The 16829-nt window shown below is 38.8% G+C and overlaps 1 protein-coding gene across 2 annotated transcripts in view; it reads left to right on the top strand.

The window, feature by feature from the left end:
• Window positions 1-16829, top strand: part of KAT2B (K(lysine) acetyltransferase 2B) — a 78588-nt gene that overhangs the window by 49960 nt on the left and 11799 nt on the right. For both annotated transcript variants that reach the window (XM_015568076.1, XM_015568077.1), the window contains exons 8-12: window positions 3263-3388; window positions 5079-5215; window positions 5551-5759; window positions 6792-6918; window positions 13899-14009. In XM_015568076.1, the coding sequence (XP_015423562.1) occupies window positions 3263-3388; window positions 5079-5215; window positions 5551-5759; window positions 6792-6918; window positions 13899-14009 (710 nt within the window). The remainder of the gene's footprint in view (window positions 1-3262; window positions 3389-5078; window positions 5216-5550; window positions 5760-6791; window positions 6919-13898; window positions 14010-16829) is intronic.

Below are 16829 nucleotides of genomic sequence, written 5' to 3'. Positions count from 1 at the left end.
CTCTCTCTCTCTCTCTCTCTCTCTCTCTCTCTCCTTCCCTCCCACCCTGTTCCTTTCTCTAAGCATGTCCTTGGGTGAGGATTAAAAAAAAAAGGTAAATAAATAATTAAGTCACCCTTTTTAGTAAATGGTTCTGTGAATTTTGACAAATACATATTGTTGTGTGATCATCAGGATATAGACCATTACATCACCCAGAAAATTCTGCCGTACTCTATGGAGTCCATTCATTGCCCTACCCCCAGCACTGGCTACCACAGATTTTTCTTTTCCTATAGTTTTTTTTTGGGGGGGGGGTCTTTTCTAGAAGGTCATTCACATAGCACATGACTTTTTGAGTCTGGCTTCTTTACCCAGATTCACACGTTTGAGAAGGTGGTTAAAAGTGTATGTGTGTGTGTTTTTTCATCTACAGCCCAAGTTTGAGTATAAATATATTTAAATTCAAAGCAGAATACTTAAAGAATGAGATATTTTGTTTTGGGTCAAACCCGTTCTGTTCGCATTCTTGTTACCAAAAACATCTTTTTTTTTTTTTTTTCTTTTTTAAACTATAGGTCATAGAATGTGATCTCATCTCTCTCTGGTCCAAAACCTGTAGAGCTTTGGGGTCTATCTGTGCCTAGAACATGCTCCCTTCAGACCTGCATTTCCCGGGGATGTTCTCTGTGGTAACTGGGCACGGACTCGGGATTGCCCTGTGCTGTCCATTTTATCTGTCTTTCTCTCTGCTAGCTTGCAAATGGCATCTCTCCACAAACCCCTTCCTAATTTTCCTGTGCCTTCTAGCCAGGACTGGATCTCCCATCTTCCCCACTTTCACCGAGCCTTGACTATATCCTATCCTTGGTTCTCAAACTTGGCTGCACAAGGCATCACCCATGGTGATTTAAAATAATTCTAACTGCTGAGTCCCTTCCCAGGAGTGTGCAGTGTAATTTGCCTAGGGTGCGGCCTGGACATTTTAAAAGCTCCCTAGGTGATTCTGGTGTGCAGCAGTATTTGAGAATAACGGTGTCATACATGCGTACCTCATGCTCTCTGAGGCCCACGTTTTTCTGTAGGTCTTTTCTATGAGCGTGACCCTGGAGGGTCAGAGACCCAGTTTTGCCACAATAATAATAATCAATATTTCCATTAAGTGCTTGCCTGTGAAGTTTGCTTTCAGCCTTAGCACAAAGCCTGGGAAGTTGCTATTATTATCCCCTTTATATAGATGAGTGTTGCCCAAGGTCAGATCTCGTTAAGTGATAAAACTGGGTTTTGCCCCTCGGGTCTGACTAATTCCTAAACACCAGACTGCATTACGAGCCAGGGCTCTGACCACTACATCCTGCTACTTTGCTGTGCGTTGGGAATGTGCAGGCCAATGCTTGTGGAAGGAGTGAGTGAAGAACAGTTTCCTCCTTCAGGCAGGGGGACACCAAAGCTATTCAGTAGGGTCAACCTGGCTCTTTTGTGGAGGATCTTCCGGAGAGACCCTCCCTGCTCAAAAATCCCCCTGACCCTTGCCTACTCAAAACACTACCTGGTCTGTTCCATTTCCAGCAAATTATCTATCCTAGCACAGGATGGAAAAGGCAGCAGAAGTTGTCTCTATCCCTCTGGGAATTACGTGTCTATTTCTGTGGCTAAGGTTGTAACCCAGTTAAGCGGGATTGTACTCTTCAGCATTACCCGGAGCCGTCAGAGACAGGCTGTCTTCTGTTCTGCTTTAATTGCCGTGTGTTCTCTTTGGGGAAAGAAGAGTGTAATCGTCGACTTAATTGGCACGTCTGCACATCTATGCAAGTGTGATAAATGCCATTCATAATGATGGCTCTGAAGGTCTGCAAGGTACTCAGATGTCTGCAGAATCATCAGAGCTTCCTCTTTGTGTAGCACCACTCCAGTGTACTTTGCAAGTCAGGGGGCCTGTATGCGGGAAGGAACACCATGTAGCCTGGCACTTCAGTATATTCTGAGTCTTTGCATGCGGACTGCTGTTCAGTGGAGAGTGCTGGGACTGGTGTCTCTCTGTTGCTTGGGTTACTTATTCCGTCACTGTCTTGGCTGCTGGGAATGTACTCGGCACACTGAACTGTGGCTGCCTTGAAACTTAGATGAACATTCTCTCTGGACATCTGTCTGCACTGCCATGCTCGGTCCTCTACGTGATCAGAGTCACTGAAAATGTCTGTATCCCTCATCAGCAGCCAGTCAGCAGAGCAACATCCTATTCCTTACAAAGGCTTTAAAATAAAGTTGTATTTGGAAATAGTCTCAAAAGTACAGAAAAATTAAAAGAGTAGAATAAAAATTTTGTATATTGTGTATACTTTACCTAGATTCATTGATTATTAAAATTTTGCCACATTTGCTTTCTCTTCTCTTCTCTTCTCTTCTCTTCTCTTCTCTTCTCTTCTCTTCTCTTCTCTTCTCTTCTCTTCTCTCTCTCTCTCTCCTTGTTTCTGTAAATATCCCTGTATCTATGTCTGTCTGTCTATCACCTACCTACCTACCTACCTTTCTACCTATCTATGATTTTCTTGCAAACGTCATGCCTTCTTACTGACTTCAGTGGGTATCTTCCAAGAACAAGGCCATTTCATTCTCTTACTTAACGAATATAGTTATCAAAGTAAGGAACTTTTACCTTGATGCAAGGTTACACCTTATTATTTAATCTATAGGCTATTTTCCATTTTTGCCTCTTATCTCAATGATGTGGTTTATGGCAATTTTGCGTCCTATCAGGAGGTGCATAATGTTGGCCTCTCCCATTATTGTTGGCATTAAAGTTTGTAGGTGGTATTTACAAGGTTTCTCCACTGCAATGCTACCATTTTTCTTTTGTAATAAAAAAAGTACTTGTGTGGGGGAAAGACTTAGAAACTGTCCTGTCATGTCAGAATTGTACTCATAAGGTTTAGCCTGCACCGATGATTGTCCCTGAATCAATTATTATACGCTGGCTGCCATCATTCCTATCTTATTTATTTGTTGGCATTCTTCTGTAAGGAAGAGCTTTACCTTCTCCCCATTTATTTATTTGCCTGTTCATTTAGGATTTTATCAATATGGACTGAGATATTTCTCTTCTCTTCAGTGGGTTATAATCCATTACTGTCTTCATTATCATGCTCACATCGACCCTATTTCTTTTATTTTAAAGATGACTTCTTTGTGGTGTTGGGCAGGAATGGGGTGATCTCACATGCACTTGGTTCCTCATTGCCCAAGAAAAGAGTCATCCAATACCTTCTTTTTCTTTTCTTGGCAGTCATCAACCCACCTCCTGTGGCTGGGACAATTTCATACACTTCAAACTCATCTTCCCTTGAGCAGCCGAATGGTGGGAGCAGCAGTCCTTCCGGCAAAGGCTCGTCTGGGCTTGAGGCAAATCCAGGTAGGCACGTAGGGGGCACAGTAGACGGCTGTGATTTGCCCTACAAGTTCTTTTGTAGTATGAGACGTTCCAGAGGTAGACTTAAACCAACTACAGATCGTTCATGGCCAGGATTTTGATGGCTGGAAATGACTTTGAGCTGTATTGGGTAGTTATTGCTGTGTAACAAATCAACCCAAAATGCAGAGCCTTAAAACAAAACTATAATCGTTTATTATAATAGGTCACTTATTCTGTGTGTTGCCTGGTTGGTGGCTGAGCTCCTTTGGACAAGATACTCGACATTGCTCTTTCCCTTTTTAACTAAAGATAGGGAGATGACCGTATGGAGACGTGCTTAGTGGGATTCACTCCTGAAGAATCAGTTAGATTAGACCATATACATTTTAAAAACATGTTCATACTGATGCATATCACATCACAGGAAAATTTTAATTTGTATGTAAAAATAAGTACATGTTATGACAGAGAAAAAAAAATAAGGAAAAAAATCCCCACACATGATAGTAGAAAAAGACAAAAAGATACCATACACTCTAGTAAGGAAAATGGGGGAAAGTTTTTCTTGTCTTTGCCTGGCCTTTCCCAGCATGTGGCACGTTGAGAATGGCCCTGCTCACTTTGTCAGCCATCATTTTAAGGCAAAAAAGCATCGTGAGTGATAAAGAATGAAAAAATCAAATTCACCAGCCAAAAAACCCCCCAAAACAACACACCATTTCACTAGTATATTTCAAATATATACAGACATAATATACATACACATATATATACAAATACATATATATACATATATATATACGCGTACATATATGAGAGAATTAACAGAATTACAAATAAATCAACTAATAGTTGAAAACAAAGAAACATGTCTGAATAACTCATAGATCAAGCAGACAAAACTATCAGTAATAATATAGGAGTCCTGAAAACATGATCAACAAACTTAATCTAATGCACATATAGAGATCATTGCTCTAAAAATTGGAAAATAGCCGAAACCGGTTTGGCTCAGTGGATAGAGCGTCGGCTTGTGGACTGAAAGGTCCCAGGTTCGATTCCGGTCAAGGGCATGTACCTGGGTTGTGGGCACATCTCCAGTGGGAGGTGTGCAGGAGGCAGCCGATCGCTGTTTCTCTCTCATCGATGTTTCTAACTCTCTATCTCTCTCCCTTCCTCTCTGTAAAAAATCAATAAAATATATTTAAAAAAAAAATAAAAATTAAAATTGGAAAATACACATTTATTCCAAGAAGACACTATGCGTTTATAAATAATGGGTCATGTTTTAGGCCATAAATCAAGTTTCAAAAATTGTTGCCATTTTGTTATTACATGGTATGTATGTTCCCTGACCACAAAGGGACTAAATTAGAGACTAATAATGAATGATAATTGGAGTAACTCCTTGCATTTACAAATGAAGAAATGAATGCTTTAATAACTCCTATATCAAGTTAAAAATTATCATAGAAAATAGAACGTGTTCAGAATGGATCTATGGTTGGCAGCTATCGTGACCTTCTCCCTGCTTTTTCTACCTTCCACTGCACCTCTTCTCTGGGTAAATGGAGATTTGACATTCATACCTATTAGTGTTATTAGAAAATTGGTTGGATTAGTCAACATATGTCATCTGCTTTGTGTTTAAAATAACCCATTGTTTCCCCTTTTATTCTGGTCATTACAGGAGAAAAGAGGAAAATGAATGACTCTCATGTTTTGGAGGAGGCCAAGAAACCCCGAGTTATGGGGGATATTCCAATGGAATTAATCCACGAGGTCATGTCTACCATCACGGACCCTGCAGTGATGGTTGGACCAGAGGTCAGCGGGGTAAACCCGGCAGCCAGCTGGTAGACCTCTTCTGCTCTCCTAGCCACTCTAGCTGTCCAAAATGGGGATAGAATCACTGAGAATTAGTGTGCTGTGCTACCCTAGTTTGCTTTTAACTCGGTGGTCAGGGTAGGGAAGGGCAGGAAAGGCGGGGTGGAGAGGTGATTTCCCCTTGATGAATATCACATCACAGGGAAATTTACTCAATGTCTCACACAGTTCAAGTCACTTCTCCTCGACTTTCTATCTTGAAAAATTTAAGCCATAACAGTTGTCCTCTTCAGAGAAGAGCTCTGTGTAATTTTTTCCTGTCTCCTGCACCCCAGAACAATCTTCTGTCAGCACATTCGGCCAGGGATGAGGCAGCCAGGATGGAAGAGCGCAGGGGTGTGATTGAGTTTCACGTGGTCGGCAATTCCCTGAACCAGAAACCCAACAAGAAGATCCTGATGTGGCTGGTGGGTCTACAGAACGTGTTCTCCCATCAGCTGCCCCGAATGCCCAAAGAGTACATCACACGGCTTGTCTTTGACCCGTAAGTGGTGCTTTGCTCTTCCTTCTTTTCTTATTACCTTTTTAAATGAAAGAGGAACTACTCAGAAAGTGAAAGTCAGCCATGGGCCACCACTGAATCCTGCTGCCTCTTGTCACATGGTGGATACAGGGATTCCCTTAAATTAATTGCCTTGTCTACGGCATTAAAATTAATTTTTCAACAATTCACAAACCTTTTTGTTAATAATCATGAAGCTTTGTGCTTCAAGTGGCTGCTGACTATCCTATGCTTCATTCATTGTAGCAATGAAAGAATATAAACACTAAGAAGATGCCCCACTTTTTTAATAGTCAAAACATTCTTGATTTTGGTGCCTTAACTAGGTACCATGGTGGCCTGGGTCTGGGCAAATTATTGGGTTATCAGACAAGTTTACTTTGAAAATTCATTTCTTTAAAAAAAACTTCAAAAAACCCCCAACACCTAAACTTCCCTAATTGGATGTATTTTAATATATAGAGCCCAATAGCCTATGGGGACTGTGATTTATGCATATGACAATTAGAGTGACATTTTAGACAGAAAAGAGGTCAAGACAGGGTTCTGTGATGCAAGGTATGGCAAGTTGTACATGTGGCTTTTGTATTCTTTTCCATAATGTTTCCATAATATTTCTGAGTAAGGCTAATTTTCAGAAGCATATGCCACTTTGTCCATGACTTCGTACTCTCTTCTTAGCCCCCAACCCTGGACCCCTTGACATTGGGGGTACCCCTGTTCCTGTACTGGAACATGTACTCTGTTTTTTATTTGTAAACCTCAGAGCATTCTCAGGTAGCTGGCATTTTGTTCTGGTGGAATCTCTGATGAAGACTTGTACGGGCAAGCTTGCTCTAAAAGCCCACATTAAGAATGGTCTGGTGAGATAGTGACTAGGTAAAGGAGGTTTCTGTAGAAATGCAAGAAAAACACTGCCCACTCCTTCCTGGTTGGTTAATAAGGAACACCCCCTCAAAAGTATATTTATATAACCAAGATAGGTAAAACTTTGATATAATCTTATTTTTCCAGGAAACACAAAACCCTTGCTTTAATTAAAGATGGCCGTGTTATTGGTGGTATCTGTTTCCGTATGTTTCCATCCCAAGGATTCACGGAGATTGTTTTCTGTGCTGTAACATCAAATGAGCAAGTCAAGGTAAGGGTAACCCAAGGTCTTAGAAGAAAAGCAGAATGTGATATATATATATATTTTAAAATATATTTTTATTGATTTCAAAGAGGAAGGGGGAGATAGAAACATCGATGAAGAGAGAGAATCATTGATTGGCTGCCTCTTGCAGGCCCCCTACTGGGGATTGAGCCTGCAACTCGGGCATATGCCCTTGACCGGAATCGAACCCGGGACCCTTCAATCTGCAGGCCAACGCTTTATCTACTGAGCCAAAATGGCTAGGGCAGAATGTGATATTTCTTAACTAAAGCTGCAGAGATGGGGAAGGGCCCTGGGCCATGTCCAGAGAAGGGTCAAAGTGGAGTTCAGGACTCTCTGAGAAGCATCCTCTCACTTGAGTGTATGTGTATGTGCTTGAGGAGAATAAATGTTCCACATTCCAACAGGTGTGCTTCTACCAAGGCTCTGTTGGACCTTGGGACAAAGTACAGGGACACTGCACAGCCCCAAACTCAGGTATAGTCTGGCAAGTGAAGGATGATTGAAAATAAATCACAGTGTTCATTGTTAATTTACTCATGGATTCACACACACACACACACACACACACACACACACAACTAGAGAAGGAGAACCATCAGCAAGGACATGGTGTGATGTGGATTAGGAAGATGATCTAGGTGGCTTACACTTCAGGAAGATTTCTTATGCCTTTGTCCCTCACCGATGGCAGGTACTAAAGAAATTCCATAAGGGAAGCTGTGAAAAATTTGAAATTTATGGCTACGTTTCAGAAGTATTCATGCTGGGTTTGGAATGTAGTGTTTTTAGAGGGTGGTGTGTGTGTGTGTGTGTGTGTGTGTGTGTGTGTGTGTGTGAGACTAATTTACTTCCCTGATTATTCTTGGCCTAGGTCCCTTTCTCCCCAGGAACTCTGGCTGTTTTATTGATATCAAGGTTGGTATCACAGCCTGACTGGAATAAACTAGACCCTCCATGGGCAGTAAGAGCTCTGATCTGGCTTAGATTGTGTTCTATTCTGCTGCCCTTAGGGAAATGGAGGCAGGAAATGTGTCTTTAGAAGATTATTCATTTGGTATTTGGGGAGCCCTAGAGAATATCATGCAAATGTATGGCGGGTGGTGGAGAGATAAGCAGCTCAGGATTAGATGGCTGCTGAGAAAAATCAGCCAACGTCTGAGGCAGCGCTGTCCAGTGAAATACACTGTGATGGGCAAATGTGAGGCACACATGCGATCTTACGTATTCTAGCAGCCACATTAAAAAGACAGCGGAATTAATTTTTAAAATCTATTTCATCTGACCCAGTATATCCAAAGTATTGTCATTGCAAAGATACTCAATGCTACGAAGAATTATGAATGAGACAGTCTTCATGCTTTGTTTTGTACTAAGTCTCTGAGATCAAGTGTGTATTTTACACTTAGAGATTGTCTCGGCTCTTAGAGATTGTCACATTTCAGATGCTGCCTGGGCACATGTGGCCCATGGCTCCCGTCTTGGACAGTGCAGGTCTGAGCATTGCTGCCTCATGCAGATACAAAGAAGCAATGCCATTGGCAGAAAGCAAGAATAAGTCTCTAGAAGCAATCATTCTCCGCTTGAAGGCTACAGCTAGTACTGTGGGTACCTTTGCTTTCATTAACAGCCGTACTCTGCTCACGGTGCCAGTTATAGCCACTGAGCTTATTTATACTCACAAAGCACAAATGGGGCTTTTTGCTTTTGGCTCAGAGTACTAAGCATCCAAGGGCAAAATTCATTAGTCTTAGATTTGTCATTCTGACCGGAAAAGTGAGGGCTCAAATTTGCTTGAAACTGACGTCTAGTTCTTTTTTAAGAGGTTCTGACGGTGTGTCTTTAGACGGTGCTGTTGTTGTTGCGATTACCTTTTTTAAAAAATTTTATTTTCCTCTAGCCAAAGTGAGAAACAATTCCAAATGTCCAGAGTTTAGGAACTTACTTAAAAAGAAAATTTTGTTTGGCTTTTCGTAGGGAGAGGGGCTGGCAAATCAATCCCTGGTTTATGATTTCAGAAAAAAAAGATTGCATAATTTTTGTTTTCAAAGAAAGCTACACCAACCACTTTGTTTGGAAAGGTTGATTAAGGTTGACTTGGACACTTTTAGGGATACCAGAGGGAAACTAAAGGTATTTAATATGAATTGGATGCTTTGTCTTATTACTTTCCAGAAGGGCACTTTATTTTTTTCCCCTCAAACCATGTAATTTTCTAAAGACTTGAAGGAAGGTGGCCAAACATCACAAACTCAGTAGGAAGAACTAGTAAAAAAAACCCAAAACTTTTTGTGCCTTATTAACGGTAGTTTAGGAACAAAAAAAAAAGATTATCCTCTTAAAACTGGATAGAATGGATGAGCTTGGTAGAATCCAGTGCTCGGTAACACCCATTTGTGAAAACAGTGTTCATAAGTGGTTTTAAATGTTTCTTTAATACATTAAAAATCTTGGCTAAATGATACTTTAGAATTTGTGTCCACTCATTTTGGAGTAGTATGCTTACCACCAAATTCCTGCGAGTGCTTGAAGTGGGATTTGCATGTGAATTTACCTTGCTCAAAGGACACACAAGATAATATTTGAGAAGTTCCTCACCTGGCTTGAGACTGTCTCCTCAACTAAGAATTATTTGGATTTGATATTACATGCAACTGGGAAGTTACATACCTAATACTTGTTTACTGTTGTTTACTATAATAAATATTTAAATAAACACTGAAGTTACCAGGCAGATTTGGAAAAGAATCCTTCTGGTGGCAATTCAAGATAAAGGCCTACAAACAGGGGAAATAGTTCTGGGGTGGAAATCTAAACATTTGCTTCTCATAGCATAATGTTGGCAATGCCTCTTTAACCAAAGAAGTCTTTGAGCTACCACCAATGCCAGTCACAGTGCTAGAGAGGATTCAAGTTAAAAGACACAAGCCATACTCCCAAGCAACTAGGACTATGGAAAATTTCTTTGGAGAGGTGACCACTGATATAGGTAGGTTTTGTGAAGCTGTTTGCAAAAGAAAAAATAGTTGTTGTTCTTAGGCAAATCATTGGATTGTGGGTGAAAGGGGGAAATTTATAGTTCTCTTAATTCCTTACTAGATAGATGGTATATACAACAAAAGCCTAGCTTTCTTGCATCAATCACATCTATCTTAAAGTGAATTTCATCAGAAAACGTATTTCCTACTGATCTCTAGACATTACTATATATATGCACAGGCAGTTCCCTCCAAGTAGTCAATCCTTCTCTTTCCTCCAGTTTTAAAATTTTTCTTTAGAAATAATTTAAAATTAGACAGCTCATTCACAAATACATTTTCAGATAAACAAAAATACCACTCCCCCTTCAAGTCCCTGCCGCCCCACTATTGTCAGCTTGGTGAGCATCCTTCCAGTTGCTTCTCTACTGATTTACATGCTTGGGAATGTACCTCTGTGTAATAGGTGACTGTGTGTTCTGTAGTCATTGTAAATAGAATTCATAGTGTACCTACCTAAAAAAAACTTCGCATTATGTCTCAGGGATCCTTCAAATTCATTGCATACATATAGTTATTTAAATTTATATTTAGCTCAATTAAAATGAAATAAAATGTAAAATTCAGTTTTTTAGTCACTCAAGTACTCAATAGCCAACAGTGCAACTAATGGCTACCATATAGATAAAGAACTTTTCCATCATTGCAGAGATTTCCACTGAACAGTACAGATAGGGAGCTATTTTATATTTCATAATGTGGATGCATCGTAATTTATGTAATCATTTCCCTATTGACAATATTTACGCTGTTTGTAAATGTTTTTCTGGACACTGAAAAGTAGAATTGCTGCATGAATGAATGTGGCTTCTCTAAATTAAAAAAATTGTTCCCAGGTTGCCCTTTTCAATGGGTTTACCAATTTACATTTTCACCAGTGGTGTTGAGAGTACCATGTCCCCCTATTATTACTGACACTAGGTACCATGAGCTGTAAAGATATTTGAGTATACTGCCCTGGCTGGGTGCCTCAGGTGGATGGAGTGTCATCCCATACACCAAAAGGTTGGGGGTTTGATCCCCGTTTGGGGCACATGTGGGAGGCAGTTGATCGAAGCATCTATCTCTCCCCTCTTTCTCTCTCTAAAAAATCAATGAAAACAGGTGAGGATTAAAAAGAAAAAAGAAATTTTCATACTATTGAGTGAAATATTGCTTCTCCTGATGGAGTGCTATGATTACTATTGAGATCATATATCATTTTTATATTTGTCAGTAATATTTATTGCTTATTCCTTTCCTCTGACAATATTTTTAAGGCTGTCTCTCTTTTTCTGGTATTGATCCTATAGAAGATAATTATGTATTTTTGATATTAAATCTTTATAATACATGTTACAATTATACCCTTCCAAATCCGTCACTTGTCTTTTGTTTAGGATATCTTATGATATCTTTAAGGTTTTAAAATTTGAAGTAGTCTACTTAGTAAATTAGTCCTTTATTTTATGCTTTTGCATTTTTTAAAATATATATATATTTTATTAATTTTTATTTTATTTTTATTTTTTTACAGAGAGGAAGGGAGAGGGATAGAGAGTTAGAAACATTGATCAGCTGCCTCCTGCACACCCCCTACTGGGGATGTGCCCGCAACCAAGATACATGCCCTTGACCGGAATCGAACCTGGGACCTTTCAGATCGCAGGCCGGCGCTCTGTCCACTGAGCCAAACCGGTTCCGGCATATGCTTTTGCATTTTATGTTTTTTTAAAGAAGCTTCTTTGTACCCCTAGGTTGTAAGCCCACTTTTCTATATCTTTTGTATAGGTTTATTTTTCCTTACATTTATATTGCCAATCTATTGCCTTACCTTGTTTCCCATATGATATAACTCTTTTAAGGCCTCGCTCACACATATTCTTACCTTCTGTACTCTCTTCCTTCTCCCCCTTAATGATCTTATAGCCTTTTTCTCTGTTATAGGTACAGATATATCCCTCTGTATCAATGCTGCGCAAAAGAAATATATTGTGAACTTCAAATGCAAGCCACACATATAATTTAAAAATTTCTAGTGTCTATATGTTTATTTTTATTAAATCCGCACCTGAGGATATTTTTTCATTGATTTTTAGAGAGAGTGGAAGGGAGAGGAAAAGACAGAAAGAAATATTGATGTGAGAGAAACACATCAATTGGTTGCCTCCTGCACACACCCTGATCAGGGCCTGGGTTGTGGAGGAGCCTGGAACCTGAGCATGTGCCTTTGACGGGAATCGAACCCTTCGGTCCTCTGGTTGATGCTCTATCCACGGAGCCAAACCGGCTGGGGCTCTAGTGTCTATATTTTTAAAAAGTATAATTATAAATTTATCTTTGACCTGTGTCCCCCTCCATTTTGTGACTTCTTCATTTAACAATAAATTATCTTTATTTACTTATTTTTATAAATATATTTTATTAATTTTCCACAGAGAGTAAGGGAAAGGGATAGAGAGTTAGAACATCGATGAGAGAGAAACATCGATCAGCTGCCTCCTGCACACTCCCTCCTGGGGATGTGCCCACAACCAAGACACATGCCCCTGACTGGAATCGAACCCGGGACCCTTCAGTCCGCAGGCCGACTCTCTATCCACTGAGCCAAATCAGTCAGGGCAATAAATTATCTTAAAAAAAAAGTAAAATTAAACAGGTGAAACTAATTTTCATATTGTCCATTTAACTGGCCATGTCCACAATATTGTCATTTTGACATACAATAAGTGTAAATTGTTATTATTAAGAATTTTTTTCCTGATGTGTCTTTTACACTCCAGTGCATCTCAGCTTGTACTGGTCACGTTTCAATTGCTCGGAAGCCACTTGTGGCTAGTAGCTGCCATATTGAACAGTGCAGCTCTGTGCCCTAATTATGTGCTTATGTGTTTATCTTTCCCACTTAACTCCCTTGTCCTCAAGAAGAGAGGGATTTCATTCATCCTTTTATTTGAGTTTTATTTGGACTCACAGTGTGTCCGTGGTGTGATTTGTTTGGGAAAAGCTAAAATGTCCTTGGGTAACATCAGTAGGAGAATCATTTCCAGAAGAGGTAGACTTCCAGCCTCACATGGGATAGAGAACTAGACCAGATGGCTTCTAGAGGTCCCTCTCTCCCTTGAGGTAGTACAGTTTCATGAGACCATACCTGTGAGCGCATTTGAGTTCTTTATAAAAGCGTGTCACCGAGTTTTAAAATACTCCTGTGAAGATATTTGTGTCTGGATGCTTGGATTTTCTCTCTTTTTATGAGGTTCTAAAACAGTCATTTTAAATTTATAGATTTCCTGTAAGTTTTATACATCACTGAGAAACCTGGTAATTGCGTTTCGTTTTTCATATTTCAATCATTCATTCTTTCAACATTCACTCGCTTTAGTTACTTCCTAATGCCTTCGGGCTCTCTCAGAGATTCTGGGCTTCTCGGACCTGGTTTGGATAAGACCTAGTTGACATCCCGTGTATAAGATGATGCCGTTGAAGAACTGCTGATTTGCAGTCACAGGAAACTCTCGGATTAGTTAACATTCCAGTAAAGATTAGCGCTGTTTGTTTACATCGCTCCTTTCATCTGAGGTTCTCAAATACTTTGAGGATAAGCAGGAATTCATAGTCTGTATTTACTCCTAAAACTTTATTAATAGTCAGCCAGTGACTTTAGTGTTGAACTTGAAGCTTATAGCCTTCGTGTGTTATTTCTCAAAGAACCAGAAACTTGTATTTCTAAGTAATGATTATATCACAGTTTAAGGATTTTGAATGTTTTGGTTTTGTAACTTATTTCAACGTCCAGAAATGCAAGAGATTGTGTTAGTATTATATTGGTAAAATATATCAAAGTACAAATTCCTAAACTTACCGGTATTTTTTGATGAATTTGTAGGACTTATTTTTTTTCTTCAGAACCTAATATATTTGTCTACATACTAACTTCCTTCCACATAGGGCTATGGAACTCACCTGATGAATCATTTGAAAGAATTTCATATAAAACATGACATCCTGAACTTCCTCACATATGCAGATGAATATGCAATCGGATATTTCAAGAAACAGGTAAGTTTTTCACTGTGCAATGCTGTTTTGTCGTTCCTTTTTAAAATATGCACTCAGGTAGCCTTCATTCCAAGAAGTCTTTCCTTTGCCCCCATTCACTGTTTTCTACTTATAAGAAGGACATACGTTTATTTTATAAGCCTTAAGTAAGGTTCAGACTGGATTCAGAGGGTATGACCAGCACATAGTACATACTAGATAAATATTTGTTGAGTGAATGAATGCCATCTCTGAGTGAATATAATATTGCATCCTGTCATTCTAAATTATGGTATCTCATCCCAGTGTGGGTGAGCCGAGTTCTCCATGTATGAGAGACATAGATTCAATCTGTGGAAAGCCTCTCTTTAGAGCAGAGAGGAAATTCCCATGTTTAGGAAAAGCTCCAGACGATGCTGGTTCCATCGTGCACAGCAGGCTGGGAGATTGGTTGCCCTCAGTCCTTTCTTATCAGAGGTTTCAGCTTGGCTTTTAAAGGATTATTCTTTGGCTGCACACTTATTTTCACAGTGCTTTATAATCCTTGTACATTCTTTACATAACATGACTACAGAAGTCATGTACAGTTATTGCAGAAAATTTAGAAAGTGTAGTGAAACACAAAGAAAAGAGGAAAAATTGCTTGCAATTTTACCACCCAGAGAGATTTAATGTTAGTTGATGTTTGGATATATACCCTTCTAATATTTTTTCCTGTGTGTGCTTGTGAGTGTATATAAATATAAAAATTGGCTCATTCTGTAATTTAATTACGTGCTTTTTTTTACTTTATATATTCTGATAATTTTGATACTTTTGATAGTTCTCTGAAATGTTTTATAAATAGAAAATAATTTATTAAGCCAATTCCTAATTTTGGGTGCATTTAGGTATTTTTTTTGTATGTAAGTGTACATGTGTGAGTATGTGTGTGTGTGTGTATGTTGCCTTACCTGTGGTAATTTGCTTTGAATAGATGTCTAGAAATAGAGTTGCTTCCAGACATAGTTAAGGCTTTGTAACACATTGCCAAATACTGTAACAATTTCTATTCTTGTCAGTGGTATATAAGGGAGTTCAGGAAATTGAGTGATAATTGAAAAGTAGGCTTTTACCCCTTTCCTGGGTAAGAAATTGTATTTGTTTGCATTTAGATGATCATAGTAGGGTTTAACATTTTTTGCCTTGTTCATTGACTCCTTTATATTAATTTTTCTTTTCTTTTGAATTGCCAATTCTATGTATTTTGCCTCTTTTCTATTAAAATATTTATTTTTACATTGATTTATGAAAACTTTGTATATAAGGAGTCTCACCTTTTATTTATGATTTCCTGTCGCATGTCATGTTTTAACATTGTTTATAGCTTTTTCTTTAATTTACCCAATTTTAAAGATTTTAAGACATAAGTCTATTAACTTCTTTTTTGGAAAAAAAAAAAATAGAGGCTCTTATATGAGTAGAAAGCATTCCCTCTTCCAATGTCAGGTAATTAATGGCCTGTATATATTTTTTTCTCATTTTTGGGGATGCATTTGAGGCTTTTGTAATTAAACTTATCTGACCGAACTCGGTGGGATTGCTTCACTGAGGGCTTAAGAGTCCGCTTTCCTAGGTCGTAAGGACATTGCAAAGTGTGAGATCTCAGCCACGATTCTTAAATGACCCCTTGGAAGGCGGTGGCAATAATTGTTTGGAAAATAAGTTTTTGCTGAAAGAGAAGGGAGGAAACTGCCAGTGATAGTTCTGAAGCCCAAGTAATTTTCTGCAAAAAAAACTGAAATAGGCACTGTAAGGAAAATTATGTTTATATTATAAATATACATGAATACATACCCTGTGGCACTATGTTATTACAGCTTAAAGCATGTAAATGAACATGTTGCAAAGCATTAATGTCACTGACACAACCACACATTGTGATGCTCTGAAAGTTTTTTGCCTGAAAAGTTGGGGTTTCATTTTTTTTAACGTCAGAATTTTAATAGCTGTATTTTTTGATAAGCTTTTCTTTCAGACTTTAGGTCAATCTAGTTGTTGATTTGTTAAGAATCCTGGAGGCCCTCGCCCCCACTTTGGGAGAATTTGTGCAATTTAATACAGAATTAAACCTTACATTGTGATGCTCTGAAAGTTTTTTGCCTGAAAAGTTGGGGTTTCATTTTTTTTAACGTCAGAATTTTAATAGCTGTATTTTTTGATAAGCTTTTCTTTCAGACTTTAGGTCAATCTAGTTGTTGATTTGTTAAGAATCCTGGAGGCCCTCGCCCCCACTTTGGGAGAATTTGTGCCAATTAATGCGAAATTAAACCTTATTTTACATAATGCTCTTTTCTGTTAAAACAAACAAACACAACACTTGTTAGTATGATTGTGTTTTACTAGAATTATTTTTTAAATGTTGTCTTGTTTCCTATTTGCATGTTTGATTTTTTTTTTGTTGTCTTGTTTTTTTGTTGTTGTTAATCCTCATACAAGGACATTTTCCATTGATTTTTTTAGAGAGAGTGGAAGAGAGAGGGAAAGACAGAGAGAAACATCGATGTGAGAGAAACACATCTATTGGTTGCCTCTTGCACACACCCTGACCAGGGCCTGGGTCGGGGAGGACCCTGCAAAGTATGTGCCCTTGACTGAATCGAACCCGGGATCCCCTCAGTCCGCAGGCTGACGCTCTGTCCACTGAGCCAAATCAGCTAGCGCTGCATGTTTGATTTTTGATGCTTTTGAATTTCATGGAAGGGTTTCGTGCTCTTCCTTCCCATAATAATAGTATGATGAGAACTTGAAAGAAGCATTTCTTTTTGTTTGAAAGAAGCATATCTTTAATCATTTCAAAAT

This window comes from Myotis davidii, unplaced genomic scaffold, assembly GCF_000327345.1.
Source record: "Myotis davidii unplaced genomic scaffold, ASM32734v1 scaffold962, whole genome shotgun sequence".
Lineage (NCBI taxonomy): Eukaryota > Metazoa > Chordata > Mammalia > Chiroptera > Vespertilionidae > Myotis > Myotis davidii.
This window is presented reverse-complemented; position numbering and strand designations above follow the sequence as displayed.